Source organism: Heteronotia binoei, chromosome 12, assembly GCF_032191835.1.
Source record: "Heteronotia binoei isolate CCM8104 ecotype False Entrance Well chromosome 12, APGP_CSIRO_Hbin_v1, whole genome shotgun sequence".
In the NCBI taxonomy this organism is placed as follows: Eukaryota; Metazoa; Chordata; class Lepidosauria; order Squamata; family Gekkonidae; genus Heteronotia; species Heteronotia binoei.
The window spans coordinates 57,048,157-57,066,767 of NC_083234.1; the positions used below are offsets into that span (position 1 = coordinate 57,048,157).

General features: G+C 44.2%; 1 protein-coding gene across 4 annotated transcripts in view; it reads left to right on the top strand.

Annotated features, from left to right (window-relative positions):
• Positions 1-18,611, top strand: part of PNPLA7 (patatin like phospholipase domain containing 7) — a 97,337-nt gene that overhangs the window by 54,013 nt on the left and 24,713 nt on the right. For 2 of the 4 annotated variants that reach the window (XM_060250678.1, XM_060250680.1), the window contains exons 20-24: positions 789-849; positions 2,432-2,584; positions 13,389-13,452; positions 14,556-14,724; positions 18,335-18,517. In XM_060250678.1, the coding sequence (XP_060106661.1) occupies positions 789-849; positions 2,432-2,584; positions 13,389-13,452; positions 14,556-14,724; positions 18,335-18,517 (630 nt within the window). The remainder of the gene's footprint in view (positions 1-788; positions 850-2,431; positions 2,585-13,388; positions 13,453-14,555; positions 14,725-18,334; positions 18,518-18,611) is intronic. The other 2 variants (XM_060250679.1, XM_060250681.1) reach the window with 1 other exon arrangement.

The window sequence follows — 18,611 nt, forward strand, 5'->3', positions numbered from 1 at the left end:
CATCTTGATCCATTGTCCTTGATATTCTGAGCCTCATGGAGAGTGTTCTCTATGTATTGGTCAGACTTTCTAAGGTGTATGTCTTAATATTTAATTTACAAGATAACATTTTCCTGTATGACCACGGAGTCCTCTCTCCGTCCCACCCTGCATGAGTTATACATCAATCTCTGACTTGTTTCTGAGTGTTCCTGTTTCTCTGCCTTCCAAGTAGGCACTTAGCCATCAAGATTGCTGCTGAAAGGTACAATGATCTTGCTTATGAGGAACAGTTAAAAACCAGAACCTAAATATCAGAAAGCTTTCCTTCCTCCTAAGGTTGAGCACGGAACTGATGACATCCCTTGGAGCCAGTTTGGTGTAGTGGTTAAGTGTACAGACTCTTATCTGGGAGAACTGGGTTTGATTCCCCACTCCTCCACTTGCAGCTGCTGGAGTGGCCTTGAGTCAGCCATAGCTCTCATAGTTGTTGTCCTTGAAAGGACAACTGCTTGGAAGAACTCTCTCAGCCCCACCTACCTCACAGGGTATCTGTTGTGGATGGGGGGGAGGAAGGTAAAGGAGAGTGTGACTACTCTGAGATTCAGAGTATAGGGCAGGATATAAATCCAATATCATCATCTTCTTCTTCTTCTATTGTGCTGCACAAAGCTCACAACTCTTTACACATCTTGGCTGTGTTCATTTTATAGTTTCTCCTCTTCAGTCTTAATGCTGCTGTCAAGATGCTTCGTTCTCGGAGCTGTTGCCCTGACTGTGCTGTTTCTGTATCCTTCTCTCCCTGCCAGGTGGTGACGAGGCTAATCCATTTGCTGGGCGAGAAGATCCTTGGCAGTCTTCAGCAAGGAGGTAGGTCATTAAATTCTGGGCCCCTGACAAGGAGGCAGGGCAAAAAGAGTTGGACAAAACTTGTGTCAGGACCAAATCCTTTGCTGCAGTATAAGTCTGTTTGAAGGGATTTGAATGAAGCCCCACTATAGATTAAAGAGCAAAAGCCATGGCTGCAGCGTTGCTCTTCTGGGCACAGGAGCCCAGTGCAGTTCTCTATTGACCGCTGTTTTTCCTGAGTTCATACCTTGCTGGTTTTCACTGACTAAAACCTTTTCTTGGAGCATGGATTTACCCTTCCTAGCTGTGGTTCCTGTTACATTCCCAGGCCCACTAAACAAAGCTTTAGTAGATGAGACAGAGAGTCCCTGAGGATCATAAGATCCCTGCTGGATCAGACCAGTGGTCCAGCAACCTGTTTTTTGCAGCATCCAGCTAGTTTGTTCCAACATTAGAGGCCAAGGCCTTTCCCTGTTGTCATCTCCTAGCACTAGGTTTTAGACTGAGGTTTACTGCCTCCGAATATGGAGTTTCTTTGCTCACCATGGCTAGTAGCTGTTTATGGACCTAATCTCCATGAATCTATCTAATTCCCCTTTAAAACCATCTATGCTCGTGTCCATCACTACATTCCCTGGCAGCAAATTTCACAATTTAATTACTTACTGAATTAAGAAGTATTTACTTTTGTCAAGAGGTCAAAAGTAGCATGGGCAGCAGACCCTTATCCTCACAAGGCCACTGAACAGGGTTGACAACTGGTTTGGTCACCCTTCTTAAGTGTTGGATGAGACGAAGCTGTGGTTGATGTCAGGAATGCGAAACACCATGGTTGGTTGACACGTGCACACACATGTGCCACACCTTAAGCCCAAAACTGATTTTTCAAGAAACTGGCATTGTGTCTGCCATCTCTTTTAGGCTTCCATATCCAGTGCTTCATATATGTAATACAAATAACATTGTTTGGGAAATGCAGTACTTATTTGGCTATGAAAAGATTTATATCCTGCTTTCAACCTGAAGGAGGGAGGCTCACAACCATTTTTTTATAATATTACAAAAAAACAGTCTTAAAATTCAAGAAATAAAAAGGCAACCATCAGTTAACCTCAGAATGAAGAATAAAATAATTAAACTTTCCCATAACCTGTGTGTTCATAACAAAGTCCAGCAATCAAAGGAGTCCACAGAATGAAAGGATCAGCAGATCCCAAACTGGAAGCATCTTTCCCTCAAACAGCGAACCCCGCCCCCTTAACTTGACCGAAGGCCCCACAAGATATAATTAGCTTTCGTCTTCTGAAAGGATGGGGAAGAAGGCCTGATCCAGGCAGTAATAAAATACAACTGAATCCCAACCCTCAAAGCCTTATCACTTTTGCCCAGGGCTATGAATTGTGGAAGGAACCCCCTCAGGCAATCCTTCCCAATTAACTTGACCTATTTCCCCGAACGCTAACAGAGATGTTTACTTTGCTCCCTCCTCATCTCAGGCCTCTGCACTGTGTGCCACTTTATACTATTGGGAAGAAGTTAACTCTGATTCTTACTGTTCCATAGTGAGAAACTGCCTTGCAAGTGTCATGATCTGTTCTCACAGCAGGTCATCCCCTTGGATTGCATACTTCTGGTAGCAAGTGGGACTCCGGCAACCCGGCCAGCAACCTCTCCACTGTTGCGATCATGCCTGTGTCAGAAGATGTGCCACTTGCCACCTTTACTTTGGAGCTCAAGCATGCTGTCAGCGCCATTGGTAAGAACTTAGCTGCCTTGTGCTTAGAATGATGGGAGCAGGAAGGGAAATGCAGAAAGCTCTTTCTGTTTGGTGGGGAGATGTCAATTCTCTCTAGGCAAGCTAATGTATGTGAATCTCCTTTGAATGCTAAAGTGCTATGTAAATTATTATTGATTTTCAATAAGATGTAGACCTCAGGTTTATCTTAAGTCTCTCCAAGGTTCTTCAGATGTTCTTTCTCCCTTTCTAACTTTGCTGTTTCTGTAACCCAGTAGTTCCCAAGCTGTCATGAGAAATAAATTACACTTTAAAGGCTCCTCTGAATCCCAAGTATCTCTTGGTAGATACTTTTTTTTACTGCCTTTTACAAATCTGCATAATACCCTGTTTTGGCCTTGCCAACTTTCACTCAGCCTTTGATGGAGGACACTAGGTAGCTCAGTTCTGCCCCCTCTGTGTTTCAGGTGGTGACTGAAACATTCAATTGCTTGTGACTCAGAAATTCAGCAGGAGTACTCATGTTCAGAAGAACCTGCCTCCTCCTTCTCAAGTGATGTGCCCAGAACAATGACTTGTGCAAAAAAACACAGGACATGTTCCTCTACAGGCAGGTGTTCTAGAAACCTTTTTTGAGTTGAAAGTGAAGTATTCCACCACTTTGAATTCAACAAATAAGTGTTCCTCTGCTACTAGAAGCTTTGGCAATGCTACTGTAACTCTTCCAGTTGGGAAGAATCCCTTTGTTGTGACTGATAGGGAAGTGGCATTCTTGGCTTGTACCCTCTGTAAGAATAAAATAGTACATTACTGGAGAGATGGGGGGAAATCAAATAATATAATGAATGCTATGATGCTCGCCAGTAACCTGCTTGAAAAATCAGCTTGGTGCTACTCAGTGTCAGTTGTCTTTTGATTTGAGTGTCCCATATACTTGGGTTGATTGGTTGGCAACTTAAAGCAAGCAGTCTTTCATGCGCACTGCAGTCTGCACAGTTGGTAGCAGTTGCCATCATATTGGCTAGTTACTGTTCTTGGTGCATCCTTTCATCTTACTGAACTGCTGTGGTTGGAACTGTAAATTTCTGCACCTTTGTGTTCAGGTTTGAATGCTGTTAAAAACTGCGTTTCCCATCAACCTCAGCAGGGAATTATACTGGGGAAGCTTGTGAAGAATGATTTAGAGTGAAGCGAGGTCCATCCCTGCCACGGGTTACTCTCCCCCTCCCACTCCAGTTTGGAAATATAACGTTTGTGATTTAGGAGATGGGCGGACAGGTAGGGGGATTGGGACCTGCATTTTGCAAACATCCCATCAAGTAGTCACAAAGCCCACCAACTGACTGAATGTTCAAGGACACTAAAAATAATGCAGGCAGTTCCATGTTGATCTCAGGGGTGTTCTCCCACCCACTGTTATGTCTTTTGATGGAGCATTGCTGGGTTGCTGAAACTGGCCTGGCAAGCAGTGGTGCATCTGCTGACTTTTCAGTTGAATATCCCAAGATCTGCACTGCTGAAGGTTTTCATGGTTTTTAAAGTGAACCAACAGATCAGTCTGTGTACCTAGCAAAAGACAGGGTATAGGGCCCTCTGAGTGTGCCAGCATGGTTAGCAGCACTGCCACTAATGTATTTTTCCACAAGTCAAAACAAGAGCTACATAAGCTTGGGTATGAGTTCTGAGTGGACAGTGTTGATAGTGAAATCCTCATCTCTTTGTAATCTCCTTACTTATCCATACTCTCTCCTCAGTCTGTATTTTATGTTTGCATCATCCTAGTTTCCTTTTTCTGCTGTGTGTTGGATAGCAGAAGCAGTTTGGAGTGGGACAGCCTGATAAGTTTACATCTAATGACTGAAGATAAGTCCCTTTTGGGACCCAGGCCAGGAATAAATCTTGTCTGAATTGAGGCCAAAGGCAACACTTCCTAGGGACGTGATAAACTCATAGTTCAAGGCCTGAGTAGGAGATGAAGCCAGGAATAGACTGGGGGAAGCACTAAGGAGGCTGTAGGGCTCCAGACAGGGAAGGTGGGATGCCTTATGGAAAGCCAGCATGGTGTAGTGGCTGAAATGTCAGACTAAGATGCAGGAGATTCTGGTTCAAATCCCCACAGCCATGGAAGCTTGCTGGGTGACTTTGGGCCAGTCATGCACACTCAGCCTAACCTACCTCACATGGTCATTGTGATGAGGAGGAGGAGAGGAGAATGATACTAGCCAATTTGGGGTCCCCATTGGGAAGAAAGGTAAAGATAGTCACCTGTGCAAGCACTGAATCATTGCTGATCCATGGAGTGATGCCACATCACAATGTTTTCTTGGCAGACTTTTTGTTATGGGGTGGTTTGCCATTGCCTTCCCCAGTCATCTACATGGAAGCTGGGTTCAGGTAGCCGGCTCGAGATTGACTCAGCCTTCCATCCTTTTGAGGTCGGTAAACTGAGTACCCAGCTTGCTTGGTGGTAAAGTGTAGATGACTGGGGAAGGCGATGGCAAACCACCCTGTAACAAAAAGTCTGCCAAGAAAACATCACCCCATGGGTCACTAATGACTTGGTGCTTGTACAGGGGACTACCTTTACCTTTATTGGGGAGAAGGTAAAGTACAAATAAAGGGGGGGAAGTAAGTTTTCGGGAAGAGGCAGTCATGTTGTATAGATGAGGCAGCCATGTTGTGTGGCAGATTGGGGGGAATAACCCCTTGTTGCTCTCACTTCGGCATTTTATGAACTGGAGGGTGGGAAGCAGCTTAAATAACCTTGGAAAAGCCACCACTCCTCTGGTGCCCTGAGTTTTTCCATAGAAGATGCCCCAATAAACTCCTCATGGTCTTTGTGACTATGTATTGCCAATGCCAAAGAGAGACAGCAGCCAGGCATCCTTTCCTCATGCTTGGATCTAAGTCCTAATGCCATTAATGTGGCCCTCTGAGAGCAGCCAGGGCCTTTGTTGTGCTTGGATCCATCTGTAGCTGAGATTCCTGCCCCCTTCTCCCAGTTCAACTACAAGGACTGAAGGAAGAGATGCAATAGCCAGGCATTGTTCTATCATGCGTGGACCAAGACCTCACTAAAACCTGGATTTAGTATTTTGAGCTGTAAGCTGCTTTGAGGACCATTTTTAATTAGTTTGTAAGGTAGGTACAGAATATAATAAATCTGTTGCTTTATTTCATATGAACATATGAAGCTGCCTTATATTGAATCAGACCTTTGGTCCATCAAAGTCAGTATTGTCTTCTCAGACTGGCAGCGGCTCTCCAGGTTCTCAAGCTGAGGTTTTTCACACCTATTTGCCTGGACCCTTTTTTGGAGATGCCAGGGATTGAACCTGGCATCAGGTTCCTTTATTTATATCCTATATTTTTCCCGAGTGGGGACCCAAAGCGGCTTATAGCAGTCTCCCTTCACACAGTGCTGTGAGGCAAAGTAGGCTGGATCTGTGTGAAAGGCTCAAGGTCACCTAGCAAGCTTCCATAGCATAGTGGTAATCTGAACCTGGGCCTCCAAGTCCTAGCCTGATGCTAGGAATACTCACTGAGTGAGGGCTGTGGCTCGGTGGTACAGCATCTGCATGGCATGCAGAGGCTCCTGGGCTCAGCCCCTGGCATCTCCAGTTTAAAAGAATCTGGCAGTAGATGTTGTGAAAGACAGGCAGCCTCTAAGCATAAGACCCTGGAGAGCCGCTGCCAGTCTGAGTAAACAATACTGACTGTGATGGACTGAGGGTCTGATTCAGTATATCTGATTCATTTGTGCTCTTGCCTCACCTTGCCCTGTGTTGCCTATCCGCCTGAGATTTTGGAGGGCTAATGCAGGCCAGAGGATGTGCTGGGAGTTGAACCCGTTGTCTTCCACATGCACCGCATGTGCTTTCCCCGCTAAGCCTTTGATCGTGGGACCCTATTCTGAAGACAACTGTCAGATTAGCTATCTGTCATTTTGTTGTTCCTTAGCATTCTGTCTGGGAGACCCAGAGTTTGTTTTCTTTGAGCTGGGAACACAACCACTGTGGTGGAGATTTAAGAGGCCCCTGTGCCCTCATAAATTTAGCCACACACAATGCGCATCTCAGCCCACAGTCATGGTATGCCTGTGTCCTTTGTTCATCTTGCTTAACTGCCTATCCTAAAGTGTAGCTGTGGTTGCATTGCTGCCATTCCTGGCTTTTTTGATACCATCTCATTAAACCTTGCTGCAAAGAAGCCACAGCTCAGTTTTGCAAGCCCCTGCTGGCTTTTTCAAAAGGCTGGGGCCGTGTGACCTGGTTCTGATCGAAAGCAGCTTTGTTTAATGGGCTGATGCCGTTTCCTTTTGAGTTTTGCCCTGCAGGCAGTGCTGTGCGCAGGGACCCTCGTCATCAGAGCTGCTTGCGTGAACGGATGACGTCTGGGTGTGGGGGGGGAACAGTGTTTGCGGAGGCAGCCTTTAAGCTAAAACAAGCCTGCAAGGCTGGTTTCTAGCTTTCTGATCCAGAAGATCCCACCTCTTATAGGCTTGCTTTTTAGGGACGGAGCCGGACTAAACGGAGCTGGACTAAACAGCTGGATTAGGTGGAATGCTTAGAGCTCTGCTAAAGTCAGTCTAGTCCAGCATCCACAGTGGCCAGCCAGATGCCTCCAAAAATCCAGCCAGCGGGTGTGAAGACAGTAGCCTTCCCCCATCTGTCTCCAATATTTAGTATTTGAAGGTATTCTGCCTCTGGATATAGATCTAGTTATTAGCCCCTCTCTCCACAGAGGATGGCCAGTGTGATATAGTGGTTACTGCAAGACTGGGGTGAGGGAGGAGTCTTCAATTCAAGTACCTGTTTAGCCATGAAAATCACTTGGTGATCTTCGATGAGGACACACTCTTAAGCGAACGTACCTCACAAGGCTATTAGGAGACTAAAATTGAGGAAGTAGAGTTGTGTACCCCACCCTGAGCTCCTTGGAAGTATAGTGGGATGAAAATATGAAAGAATGTCATCCGTTCTACCATGTATGTTACAATCTGTACAGTTTCCTTTGAAAACCATCTAAGCTGCTGGGCAGTTCTGCATCCCTAGGCAATGAGTTCCGTAAGTTAACTATGCATTGTGTGAAGCAGCACGCTTGTCAGTACTGAGTCTATGACCAGGTGGCGTCACTGAGTGACCATGACTTTTAGTACTGTGACAGAGGGTGCTTCTGATCTCCATCAGTCTATAAAATGGAGGGTATGGGAAAGGCTGGAAAGTCATTTGAATATCTCCTAATTATTGCAGGCATTTTTAAACTTTGCCATCCTGTAAAGGGGAGGCAAAGCACCTAAAAAGTTGATTGCCCTTTCTGAACCTTTCACGGAGCAGCAGAAATTCTTGGGAGTGAGTAATGGTGTGTACTGGTGTAAGATCTGAAAGTCCAGCTGAGGCTGCTGCAGCCCATGGGCTCCCTTCTAACAGAATCCAAAGGCTGGCAGCACAGCCGCATTGCAATAAGGAAGCCAGCTGAGCATGTGAGAGGCACACACTGCTTTCTTCTGTGCTGGAGTGGTGACTCATCCCAGCGCAGACTCGAAAGGTGGGAGGAAAAAGGTTGTTTACTGGGGGATGCATTTTTGTGTCCTCTAACTGCTGGCAAACGACAGCATCTGTTGCACGTTGCAGAAACTGGTTGGTGGTGGTGGCGGCGGCTGCTGAGACATCGCCTGTCTGTGTGGCTGTTTTAGACACTGAACTTTGAGCAGCAGATAAGCAAAGAGCAGTTTGGGGGGAATCAATGATTAATGATAAATATTTCCCATTACTTTTAAAATGGTGTTGCCTGGATCCTTTGCAGCAGAACAGTTGGCTGTCCTGCCCTGCAAAAGAGATGGGTGGTTTTGACATTTACATCACAGCAAAAACTTCAGTCACAAAAATATTGCACTCACCCATAAAATGGAAAATGTGCCAAATGACAGTTAAAGCCCAACAATAGCTGAGGAAGAAAAGGCACCTTAAAATGCAGATGTTGTTAAATTGGATGCTTATATCAGGTTCACAGCTATGTTTGTTTGTTTATTTATTTGATTTCTAGCCTGCCCTTTCCTGCATGGCAAGGCTCAGGGCAGGTTACAACAATAAATAATAGAATGCAATATAATAAACATAATATCAACAGTCATTAAAAATCCAATATAACCTCAGTTAATAATAATATCAAATAGCAATCAGTGACACCAGCTATATACAGCTACTCCTAAATCAACTCCACATATGTGTCATAGATGGTAACTTCAAGAGGTGGGCAGACAAGAAGGAACCGTACAAGATGCAGCCCTGCAGGGGGAGGCCAGTATTAATAGGCCTGGTGGGACATCTCCATTTTGCAGGCCCTGCGGAACTGCATTAGGTCCCACAGGACCAGGATCTTTTTCAGAAGAGTGTTCCACCAGATCAGTGCCAGAGCTGAAAAGGTCCAAGATGTGGTTGAGGCTAAGCGGACTTCCTTCAAGGTTCTCTTAACCTCAGCTGAAGGAGTGGTAAAAAAATGGAAAGAGTGGCAAAAAAAAGAGGAAGGTCCTAAGCATGTGCAGGGGTAGTGCCAGTTGTGCCTGTTTAAAGAAAATTCCACCATCTCACTGGGGGTGGAAAAGTGCCATCAAGTTAACAGCTCACTTATGGTGTCCCCCATAGGGTTTTCAAGGCAAGAGACATTCAGAGGTGGTTTGCCATTGTCTGCCTCCACATAATGATCCTGTATTCTTTGGAGGTCTTCCATCCACATACTAGCCTGGGCTAACAGGTCAGGGCTACCATCTTATCATCAAGCCCCCAAAAGGCCCTGTCATAAATAGTCATCCAGTCTGGAAATTAATTTTGTAGTAATACAATACAGTAGGCTTTTCAGCTGTGTTGCAGGGAAACTCTCCCCCCTCCAGTGTTTCTTGGAAGCTTATTGAAGATTCCTCAGTGAGAAGATCAATATTTATATACTTAGTTGGAATAGTGGTTGGAGGCTAATTGCAGCAAAGGCCATAGAGAAAGTGGGGTTTTGAAGAGAGATTTGAAGGGACTGAGGGGAGAAATGTTACATCAGTAATAGCAGAGAGGCTCCCCTGATGGAAATCTTTTTTTTTTTAGAAGCCATGTTGGATCAGGCTAATGGCCCATCTAGTCCAACACTCTGTGTCCCACAGTGACCAAAACAAACAAAAAACCCCCACCACAACTGCTTACCACAGTCTTGCCCGCCACAACTGCAGCTGCTGGCCACTGCATGTCCAATATTTGCAATGCATGGGTGTACCCAGCAGAGCAGGTGGGAGGAATTTCCTGGAGGCAACTTTGAAAACCCGAGCAGTACAGTAATAAGGTTGCCCCTCTCTTCCAAAGACAACTTGCCCATCTGAAAAACTAATTACATCATGAAAGGGAAAATAAGCAAGTGGAATTTGGGTGCATGCAGGGGTGGTATGGAGGTAATGTAAAGGTTGCATATTTCTAACTCAATTTTTCAGTCCTAAATTTCATTGCCAGATCTAGGGCCTGCAACTGGATGCATTGTTTTTCCTGGTCCCCTTATGTCTCTGCAATCAAGTGCCCTGGTTGATAGACCTGTTGCCAGCTGCTAGCTATTATGGTTGCATGGAATCTTCACAGCGGATCAAATGGGAAGGCTTTTTCATAACCCTCCCAGAAGCATCTGGCTTGTGACGATTGGAAACAGAGCACTGGGCTAGGAGGATCATTAAGCACTTCCAGCTTGGCAAATCCTTGCAATTGTCTCATTTCACTGACAGCCAAAAGCATGTTTAAGAAGCTGAAATTAAACTTCCTATAGTTGCAAAGTCCTCTTAGGGCTGCATCAAGTGATATCAAATGAAAATTAAATTTGTGCTGCCTCTTCAGACTTGTGGAGGATTCCTGCTACTAGCTTCAGGGCTTGGAAGTGGGGGGAGGCAGTTGGGTTCCTCCTGCAAGCCTTTTTCAAGGCAAAGAAATAACTTTTAAATTCTGTCATCCTGGGCAGAATCTGCCTTGCCTTTTTGTTTGTGCTGGCCATGGATCATGTCAAATCACCCACCTGCATCCCCCCCTCCCGCAAGCCTGTAATGGTGTCTAATTGGGTTGCTGTGAACGGATTGTGCCAAATCATTCCCTTTTTAATAAGGTGACTGATGGGGCTCACTTGCCTATGCAAGACAAGTACTCTAGACCAAACGGTTACTTTATTTTTGAGGCTCTTGATTGATTTAAAAACAAGTCTATATCTGCATATGCATGATACAATAATTCCAAAGAGGAGGAAAAGTCATTCTTTGTTCCATGGAGGATGCATTCAAGTGTGCAAATAGGCTGCATCTTAGAAAAGGTGTTTTCTTTTCTGCAAGAGGTGAAGAAAGCCTTTTCCTGGGAAGGACCTTGCTGCTCCAGAAAACTGATGTAGTATAGAGGCTTAGAGGCTGAGCTGCAAACCAGAAAATCCATGGCTTAACCCTCACCGCTATCATGAGCTCACTTGGTGGACTTAGCTCAAACCAATCTGTCTCAGCCTTTTGACAATATGAGAATGATAATACTGGTCTACCTTACAAGGTGGCTGTACTACTTAGTAAGATAATGTAATGCAAGATGCCTTGAATACTAGAAAATACTGTCAAATGCGAGCTATTAGCATTTCTGTAGCACTTCCAGCATTCAGTGCACTTGTAAAAAGCCTTGTAAAGGCATGTCCAGTATTATATTTCAGATGTGGAAGGATGAGACCAAGAGTGAATGAATTGCTTGGCTAAGACGTATTGAGTTTGTAGCAGTGGAGAGATTTGAATTATTGACCCTGGAATCGGAGTTATTTCTTTGAACTTCTGTTATATCATCTCCCATTATTGTTATTACTAATGCTATTGTTGTAAGTAACAGTATCACTGGGTAAAGATTTGTAAGAACACAATTAAAATGGATTTTTCTAAACTCTATTGCCAGATTAGCAGCTTAGCTCACGTTTTTAAATCAAAAGTCATTTTTATCTGAACACTGCCAAGTTTTCATTTTAATTTTCCCAATAATTTTCCCAATGTGGTCCCCCAAACAATACTTTCCCCATTTTTTAAAGAAAGGGAAAAATTGTCCTAAAGCTTTGGCAATGCCTTCTCTGCCCCTGATCTGGCCCATATTGTCCTTCTTTCCCTGATGTGTGCATTCAAGCACTGTGTAGATTGTCCCTTTAATTTGCAGTCGCAGTTTTTGTTAATTGGAAAATGAGTTATTTCACCAGTCAGCTGCCATTCAGGCAGGGTTTATATTTCATGTTTTGCTAAACACCACCACTTCTGTCAATATTGCTGATGACCTTTCTCTCTAGCATGATGTTCGTCCCCCATGGGTCTCTTCTTCTACACACACACCCTTCCATTTGATGTGCTGTACAGCTGCAATTATTCTGGAGGGGAAACTTTCACTCTTTGTGACATTTATAGCAGCAGATATAAACAGGGGCAAAGGATGGCTACAGCCAGCAAGCTGCTTCAGGGGTTTGGATCAGCCAAGCTGAGGAAAAGAAATATCCAGAATCTCTTTCTTGAATAGCCATGAACTGCATAAAAGATTGTGGAAATCAGCTTTTTTAGATTTAATTCTAGGCTTACAAGCTTATAAATCCAAGTAAAAAGGTATGTATATAAACAGATACTCTCCTGATCACTTGGGAAGAGTTGAAATCTCTTCAACGTAACCAGTCAAGGATATTTGTAAATTGGATTGAGAGTTGGTTCTACCCCCCACAATAGCATCCCTGTTTCCTAAATCATAACCATTTATAAGTAAAGAGCTTAACTACGTCAGTAAGTCAGAGCATGATATCAACAAAGAAGATGATGATGATACTGGATTTATATCCCGCCCTCCACTCCGAAGAGTCTCAGAGCGGCTCACAATCTCCTTTACCTTCCTCCCCCACAACAGACACCCTGTGAGGTGGGTGGGGCTGGAGAAGGCTCTCACAGCAGCTGCCCTTTCAAGGACAACCTCTGCCAGAGCTATGGCTGACACAAGGCCATGCTAGCAGGTGCAAGTGGAGGAGTGGGGAATCAAACCCAGTTCTCCCAGATAAGAGTACGCATACTTAACCACTACACCAAACTGTGTAAGAAAGGTTATTTGCATAACTGAAATATACAGCTTAACACAACTACCTACCCTTCCCAAATACCTTAACGACTTCATTTTCCTTTTTTAAAGAGACATGTTTGTTTTTGTGCTGAACCCCTTTAAACTATAGACCCATGCCCTGCTCAGCGTTTCACATTTTTATATTTTTAGCTGTTTTATCACGAGGGATTGTTGAACATGTGCAGCTGCCTGGTATTGTCTACTTTGATGGACATCTTCCCAGCCCATCTACCAGAAATTATTTAATTGGAAGTACCAGCAATTTAACTTTGCACTTTAATCATGCAAAACATGTTCTCTGCCACTGTCTTGTGGACCCTCTCTAAGCCCATATGAACAAACATGCTGGTAGATGATACGGTGAGATGGAACTTCTCTCTGACTTCCAGTGGTTACCAGAGGTAGTCTTTTTCAGCCTCGCTACCTATAGTCCAAGCACTGTATCTGACATTTTCAGCACACAAAGTGTGTGCCCCGCCATGGAGCTACAGTAGTGAAACTTGCTTGCAGTCACATTCTGTGCTGAATGTGCTGAACATTCTGAAAGCTGAAATCCTTATTATCTTATTCTGTTGTTATCAGTGTGATCTTTCCACTTTGAATTTGTTTGCAAGGTGTCTTGGGGTATCCAGTTCCAGACTTCTTGAAGTAAAATGACAGAAAATAAGCACCCTTTTTAACAGGTTACCAATTACCTGCCCTTCTAGGTCCTGCGCTTCTGCTTACCAGTGACAACATCAAGCAACAGCTTGGTTCTGCAGCACTGGACAGGTAACCAGTCCTTGTTGTTCACTGAACACATTGTACTCTGTTCTAAATTGTTGCTCCACTATTTTTTTCAAGAATCTTAGAGCATCATATATTGGGTGGCTTAAGATGGGATGGGATGGAATGACAGGAGTGCTCTAGAAGGTACAGTTTTGGACATGGGCTGGACAGAATGTGGGTTTAAATTCCTGCTGGGCGAAACCCTCTCAGATTAAGCAACTTTGCAGGATTGTTGTGAGGTTTAACTAGGATGTGCTTCCTCCTCCTCTCCCCCCCCCCCAAACTATTCTGAGCTTCTTGGAAGAAGATTGGGATGCAAAGTGAGGTAAATTAAAGATAATTCAGCCATTATAGGTTCATGATTCGCCAGTCAAGAAGGGAAAATTGGACATATTTTAAACTGCCATTAAGCTGAGCAAAAACTTAATTTCCTGGCAGCTCATTTTTTTCCCTTGTCAAGTCCTTGCCTATCAGGCAGCTGTCAGGTTAATTAGCCCTGCTTTTCGAACAAGTGGATGTTTTTGCCTAGTTTTCAAAAGTTGTCATGAAATGTCTGATTAGTGGCTGGCAGCCGCACATCCTGCGTGTCTGATATGGGGTTCCTCATTAACCAAAAGCAGGAAAACAAACAGCCAGTGAACCTGGGGGGAGGGTGCCCTCCATTGGAAGGGTGAGCTGCAAACAGTTCGATATGGGGGAGCATCCTCAGAGTGGGAGACTTTGTGGGCACCATCTATCAGGACGTCCCCCTGCATTGTGATGATGCTCTTGTGTGGCTTCTATTTGTTATAGAAGAACCTCCTGATGCACTGCATCTTTTGTCCTTTAGCCCACGTAGCTTTCTTCCTCTGCCTGTTTTGATCTTGAGTTTCTAAAAGCCAAAGCAGATGTTACTCTACTTCTGATAATGGAAACCGCCTCTCTAATCTCTCCCCTGCCCCACTCATTACATCTGATCAAAGTTATCTTGCATCCTGATATCATGGCATCCTATGTTTTCCCCTGCTCCATGTCATTAGTTGTGACCTGCCCTTTATAGAGTGGAAAGCCCTTCACTCTTTGCTTTTGTGCCATTTCTGTTCCCTGCCCCCCCCTTTCTGATTCAGTATCCACGAGTACCGGCTATCCAGCTGGCTTGGGCAACAGGAGGACATGCATCGCATAGTGCTCTACCAGTCCGACAGCACCCTCACACCATGGACCCAGCGGTGCATCCGGCAGGCTGACTGCATTTTGATTGTGGGCCTGGGAGAGCAAGAGCCCACCGTCGGAGAGGTGGGCCATTCCAGAATAAGTGGTGGGACAGGTGAAGACACCTGGTCTTTGGTGCTTCAGGAGGGGTGTATCTTTGTTGGAGTTTCTTTTTCACTTGAGTTAAACCATCCTCAGGGCCAACCCAAGGAATAACAAGGAGAAACCTCTGGACATGTGCATTCCCCTACTATCGAGTAACTGTAACTCACATATGCATGCACCAACTAAGCTGGGATTTCCAAATATGGCTATAAGCAGAAAGCTTCTCTTGAGAAATTTAGGTACCAGCCAATGTTCCCTCTAAGCTGTGGAGTCTTGTGGAAATTCTACTTCATGAGCTACTGGCATTAAAGTTGTGAGCTACTGGTATTAAAGTTGTGAGCTACTGGTATTAAAGTTGTGAGCTACTGGTATTAAAGTTGTGAGCTACTGCATAAATTAATTTGCTCTAGGACCATTTTTCCTGAGCTGAGACAAAAATGAGTAAGCCAGAATCTAAAAAATTGTGAGCTAGCTGACACTAACTCAGCCTAGAGGGAACACTGGTACTGACTACCATTCTTTTCTTCAGGAGGCAGTACAAGCCTCTTAATTTTTTGAAAAGAACAAGTTTCTGGTCCTTGCTGGTTAACGTGAACATATATGAGCAGCTTCAGTTCCAAGAGATTAGGGTAGAGTGGAGCTTGTAGTCCTGTTGCAAAGCCTTGTGATTCCCTTATTCCACCCCCCTCCAATGCTCTAGGGGGTATATTGGTTTCAAGGTCAACCAAGACACTTGCCACAAATTGTACTATTTTTATGTCTCTTAATTTCCAGAGTCCTTTATGTTCTTGGTTACATTTGTCCTTTCAAAATTCCTCCGTAGCTTCCTATTTTTCCCCCATTTTAAAGATGAGACTGAGAAGGACTTGACCATTTGAATCCCAAGATTAGAAAGCATCCTCATAGTTTGCAGATGTGTAGTTTGTCTAATACAGGCTGTAGAGAAGGTATCAAAATTTCAGTGTTCGTGTATTTGATCTCACACAGTGTGAAATTGGACTGAAGCAATTGAAAAGAAACAAAGATAGAGCAGCTTTCTGTTCTGTAGGCTGCTGCTTACAATGGCTGTCCCTCTGCAATCAAGAAACTTTCTGCTGGCCAAGCTTTTGAGCTCTTGTGCTGTAGCTGGTGCTCCAGATTAAATTGCAGGCACAGGATTTTCTGGAGTGGGAAGTGGGCCACATAAGCTGCTTTGAGTTGGATTCGGAGATCTGATGTTACCAAAGTAACATGACATTAAAGAAGGAGGGGGAGGAGCTGTGGCTCAGTGGCAGAGCACTTTCTTTTTCATGCAGAATGTTCTGTGTTCAACCCTTGCCACCTCTGGTTAAAAGGATCAGGTAACAGAGAAAGAAAGACCTCAAACTGAGATCCCGGAGAGCCACTGCCAATCAGAATACGCCCCCTAGAGCATTGGTGGGGGGGACAAGGGAACCACAAGACTTTGCAACAGGACTACAAGCTCCACTCTACCCTAATCTCTTTGAACTGAAGTCCTTGATGAACAAATGGTCTCATTCAGTATTCGGTCAATTCATTGTGCCTGCTTGCTTTGCCTTCTGTTGTGACTCTGACAAAAGCATGGAGAAACTGGCTCATGACCCAGTTCTTAGGGTAGCTGACATACCTGTATTTTGCTGTGGAACACGCACCTGTGCACTGTGGTATGATACAGTTGTCTGACCATGGGATACAAAAAACATAGAGTGGCATACAGACCTATCAGTGGCTCAGCGTAGTTTAGGAAAGGGAGGAATTAATTAAATACTTCCAAAATTGCAAGGTATCATTAGGCCAGTGGTTATTAAATTCGGCCCCTGAAAATGAATCACAGCTCTCACAACTAGCCTGTATCTGACCATGCAATTCCAGAAATTTAAAGATACTTAAATTTTCTTAAGAGGAGTAGTGAGTTCCACCAATTCCCACTCTTGTAATCTAGGGAGCTCCCTGACAAATTTTTCTGGAGGTTAATTGGTTCTTAGAAACTGCAATAGTCAGTTATGTGGCAGTCTACAGATCTTTGTTTAAAAGTGGGCCCCATTTCAAAGAATTTGAGAACCACAACAGTACTTTAACAATGATTTTAAAACCAACAAGAAAGTCACAAGGAAATGAGCAATCTTTGGTCTAAAAGCTCTTTGTAAGGCTGAGTAGTAAGAAAAGGGCAGGGGTAATTTAGGGGATGGCAACAGAAATTTCAGTTTACCCTGCTAATACCCCACCTGACCACAAAAGCAGTACAGCATCTATTAACCACAGTGAATCAGTTATCATGCCATAACAGTCCATTAATGTCCTGAGTTAAAATTTTTAAGTGATCTTTAATATTTTAAATTATAAGTGCCTCCTTACCTTCCCAGATTGGTACTGATGAAGTTTGCTGTGAGGGGTGATGACTTTCCAGCTAGGAGGTCTGAGGCCAGAGAACTTTGCATCTCCACACACACCTCACACCCTTGCCCCCAGGAGCAGCTTGGTGGTTAATTAATTATTTGCTGCCCTAGCAGTAGCCTTTTGCTCCCTCTAATGAACTGCGTTAGAATATATGGGGCTCTGGTCTTCCTTGGCGTGATGCAAAAGTTCTACTCTGCAGTGTGTATATTTAATTAGGTTGGACTATGCTTGGTGAAAAAAAGGTTACTCTGTAGGCTGCAAGAATGGGGAAGCAAGGACTGCTCAACCCTTGGAGAATTTACAAGTCAGCAGTTATTCAGCTCTGTCTCTGGCACTAATTGGAACTAAGATTGCCTACTCCAGGTTGGGAAACGCTGAGGTTTGGGGACAGAGCCTCTTAGAGTGGGGTTTGTGGGGGGGAGGTGAAACCTCTGTGGGGTGTAATGCCATTGAGTCCACCTTCCAAAAAGACAATTTTCTCCAGGGGAACTAATCTTTGTGGCCTGGAAATCAGTTGTAATTGTGAGGTATTTCCAGGCCCTACCTTGAGATTGGCAGCCCTAATTGGAATGTGCAGAATTTCCTTTGAGAGGCAGGATTCTACATTTCCACAGGACAAGAAACAAGCCTAAGAAGTTTACAGAGTGAAGATTCAGAGGATGCCAGCTCCTTGAGGATCTTATCAGCCAGCTAGAGGACAGGTTCTTGTATGAACACCTGTGTTCAACACCTTGGCCCCTCAGATCATGGCCAGGCAAATTCATTCTCCTTCACAAACATACCATACTCTTTTTTTAGACTTTGATGTCTGTATTTCTAATTAAATCCGTTACTTTGAAAATACTTTGAAAAGGGCTATGTGTCATCTGTGTTGGAAAAAAAAGACATTAAAAATTGAAATTCCACATGGAGATGGTGCAACAGGCTAATCTAAAATTTGCAACCCACGCACATTAATGCAAATTAAGTTCATTTGCATGGATATGACTGAGCTGTGAACAGGGAAGTTCCTGGTTCCAGTCTCCCCTTGACCATGGACTATCTTTGGATATTTTTGTGCTTTTTATTAGGTTTTTTTATTAAAAATTGCGCTAATTATTTTTACATGCTGTGAAACATTATCAAAGCATGGTGGTACGTTAGTGGACAAATCCAGTTAAATTAAAGAAGAACGCTTTGTTTCTTCCCTTAGCTGGAGAGGATGCTGGAGAATACAGCTGTCCGAGCTCAGAAGCAGCTGATTCTACTCCACAGAGAGGATGGTCCCCTTCCTTCCCGAACTGTAGAATGGCTCAACATGCGGAGCTGGTGTTCAGCCCACCTTCACCTCCGCTGTCCCCGTCGCGTCTTCTCCCGACGGAGTTTGCCAAAGCTGGTAAGAAATCTCTCTTAAGGGGTGAAGTGGAAGGAGTTTCCTTGTTGTGACAAGAGTGACTTAATAACAGATTTCTTGAAGGGATACCGCTTGG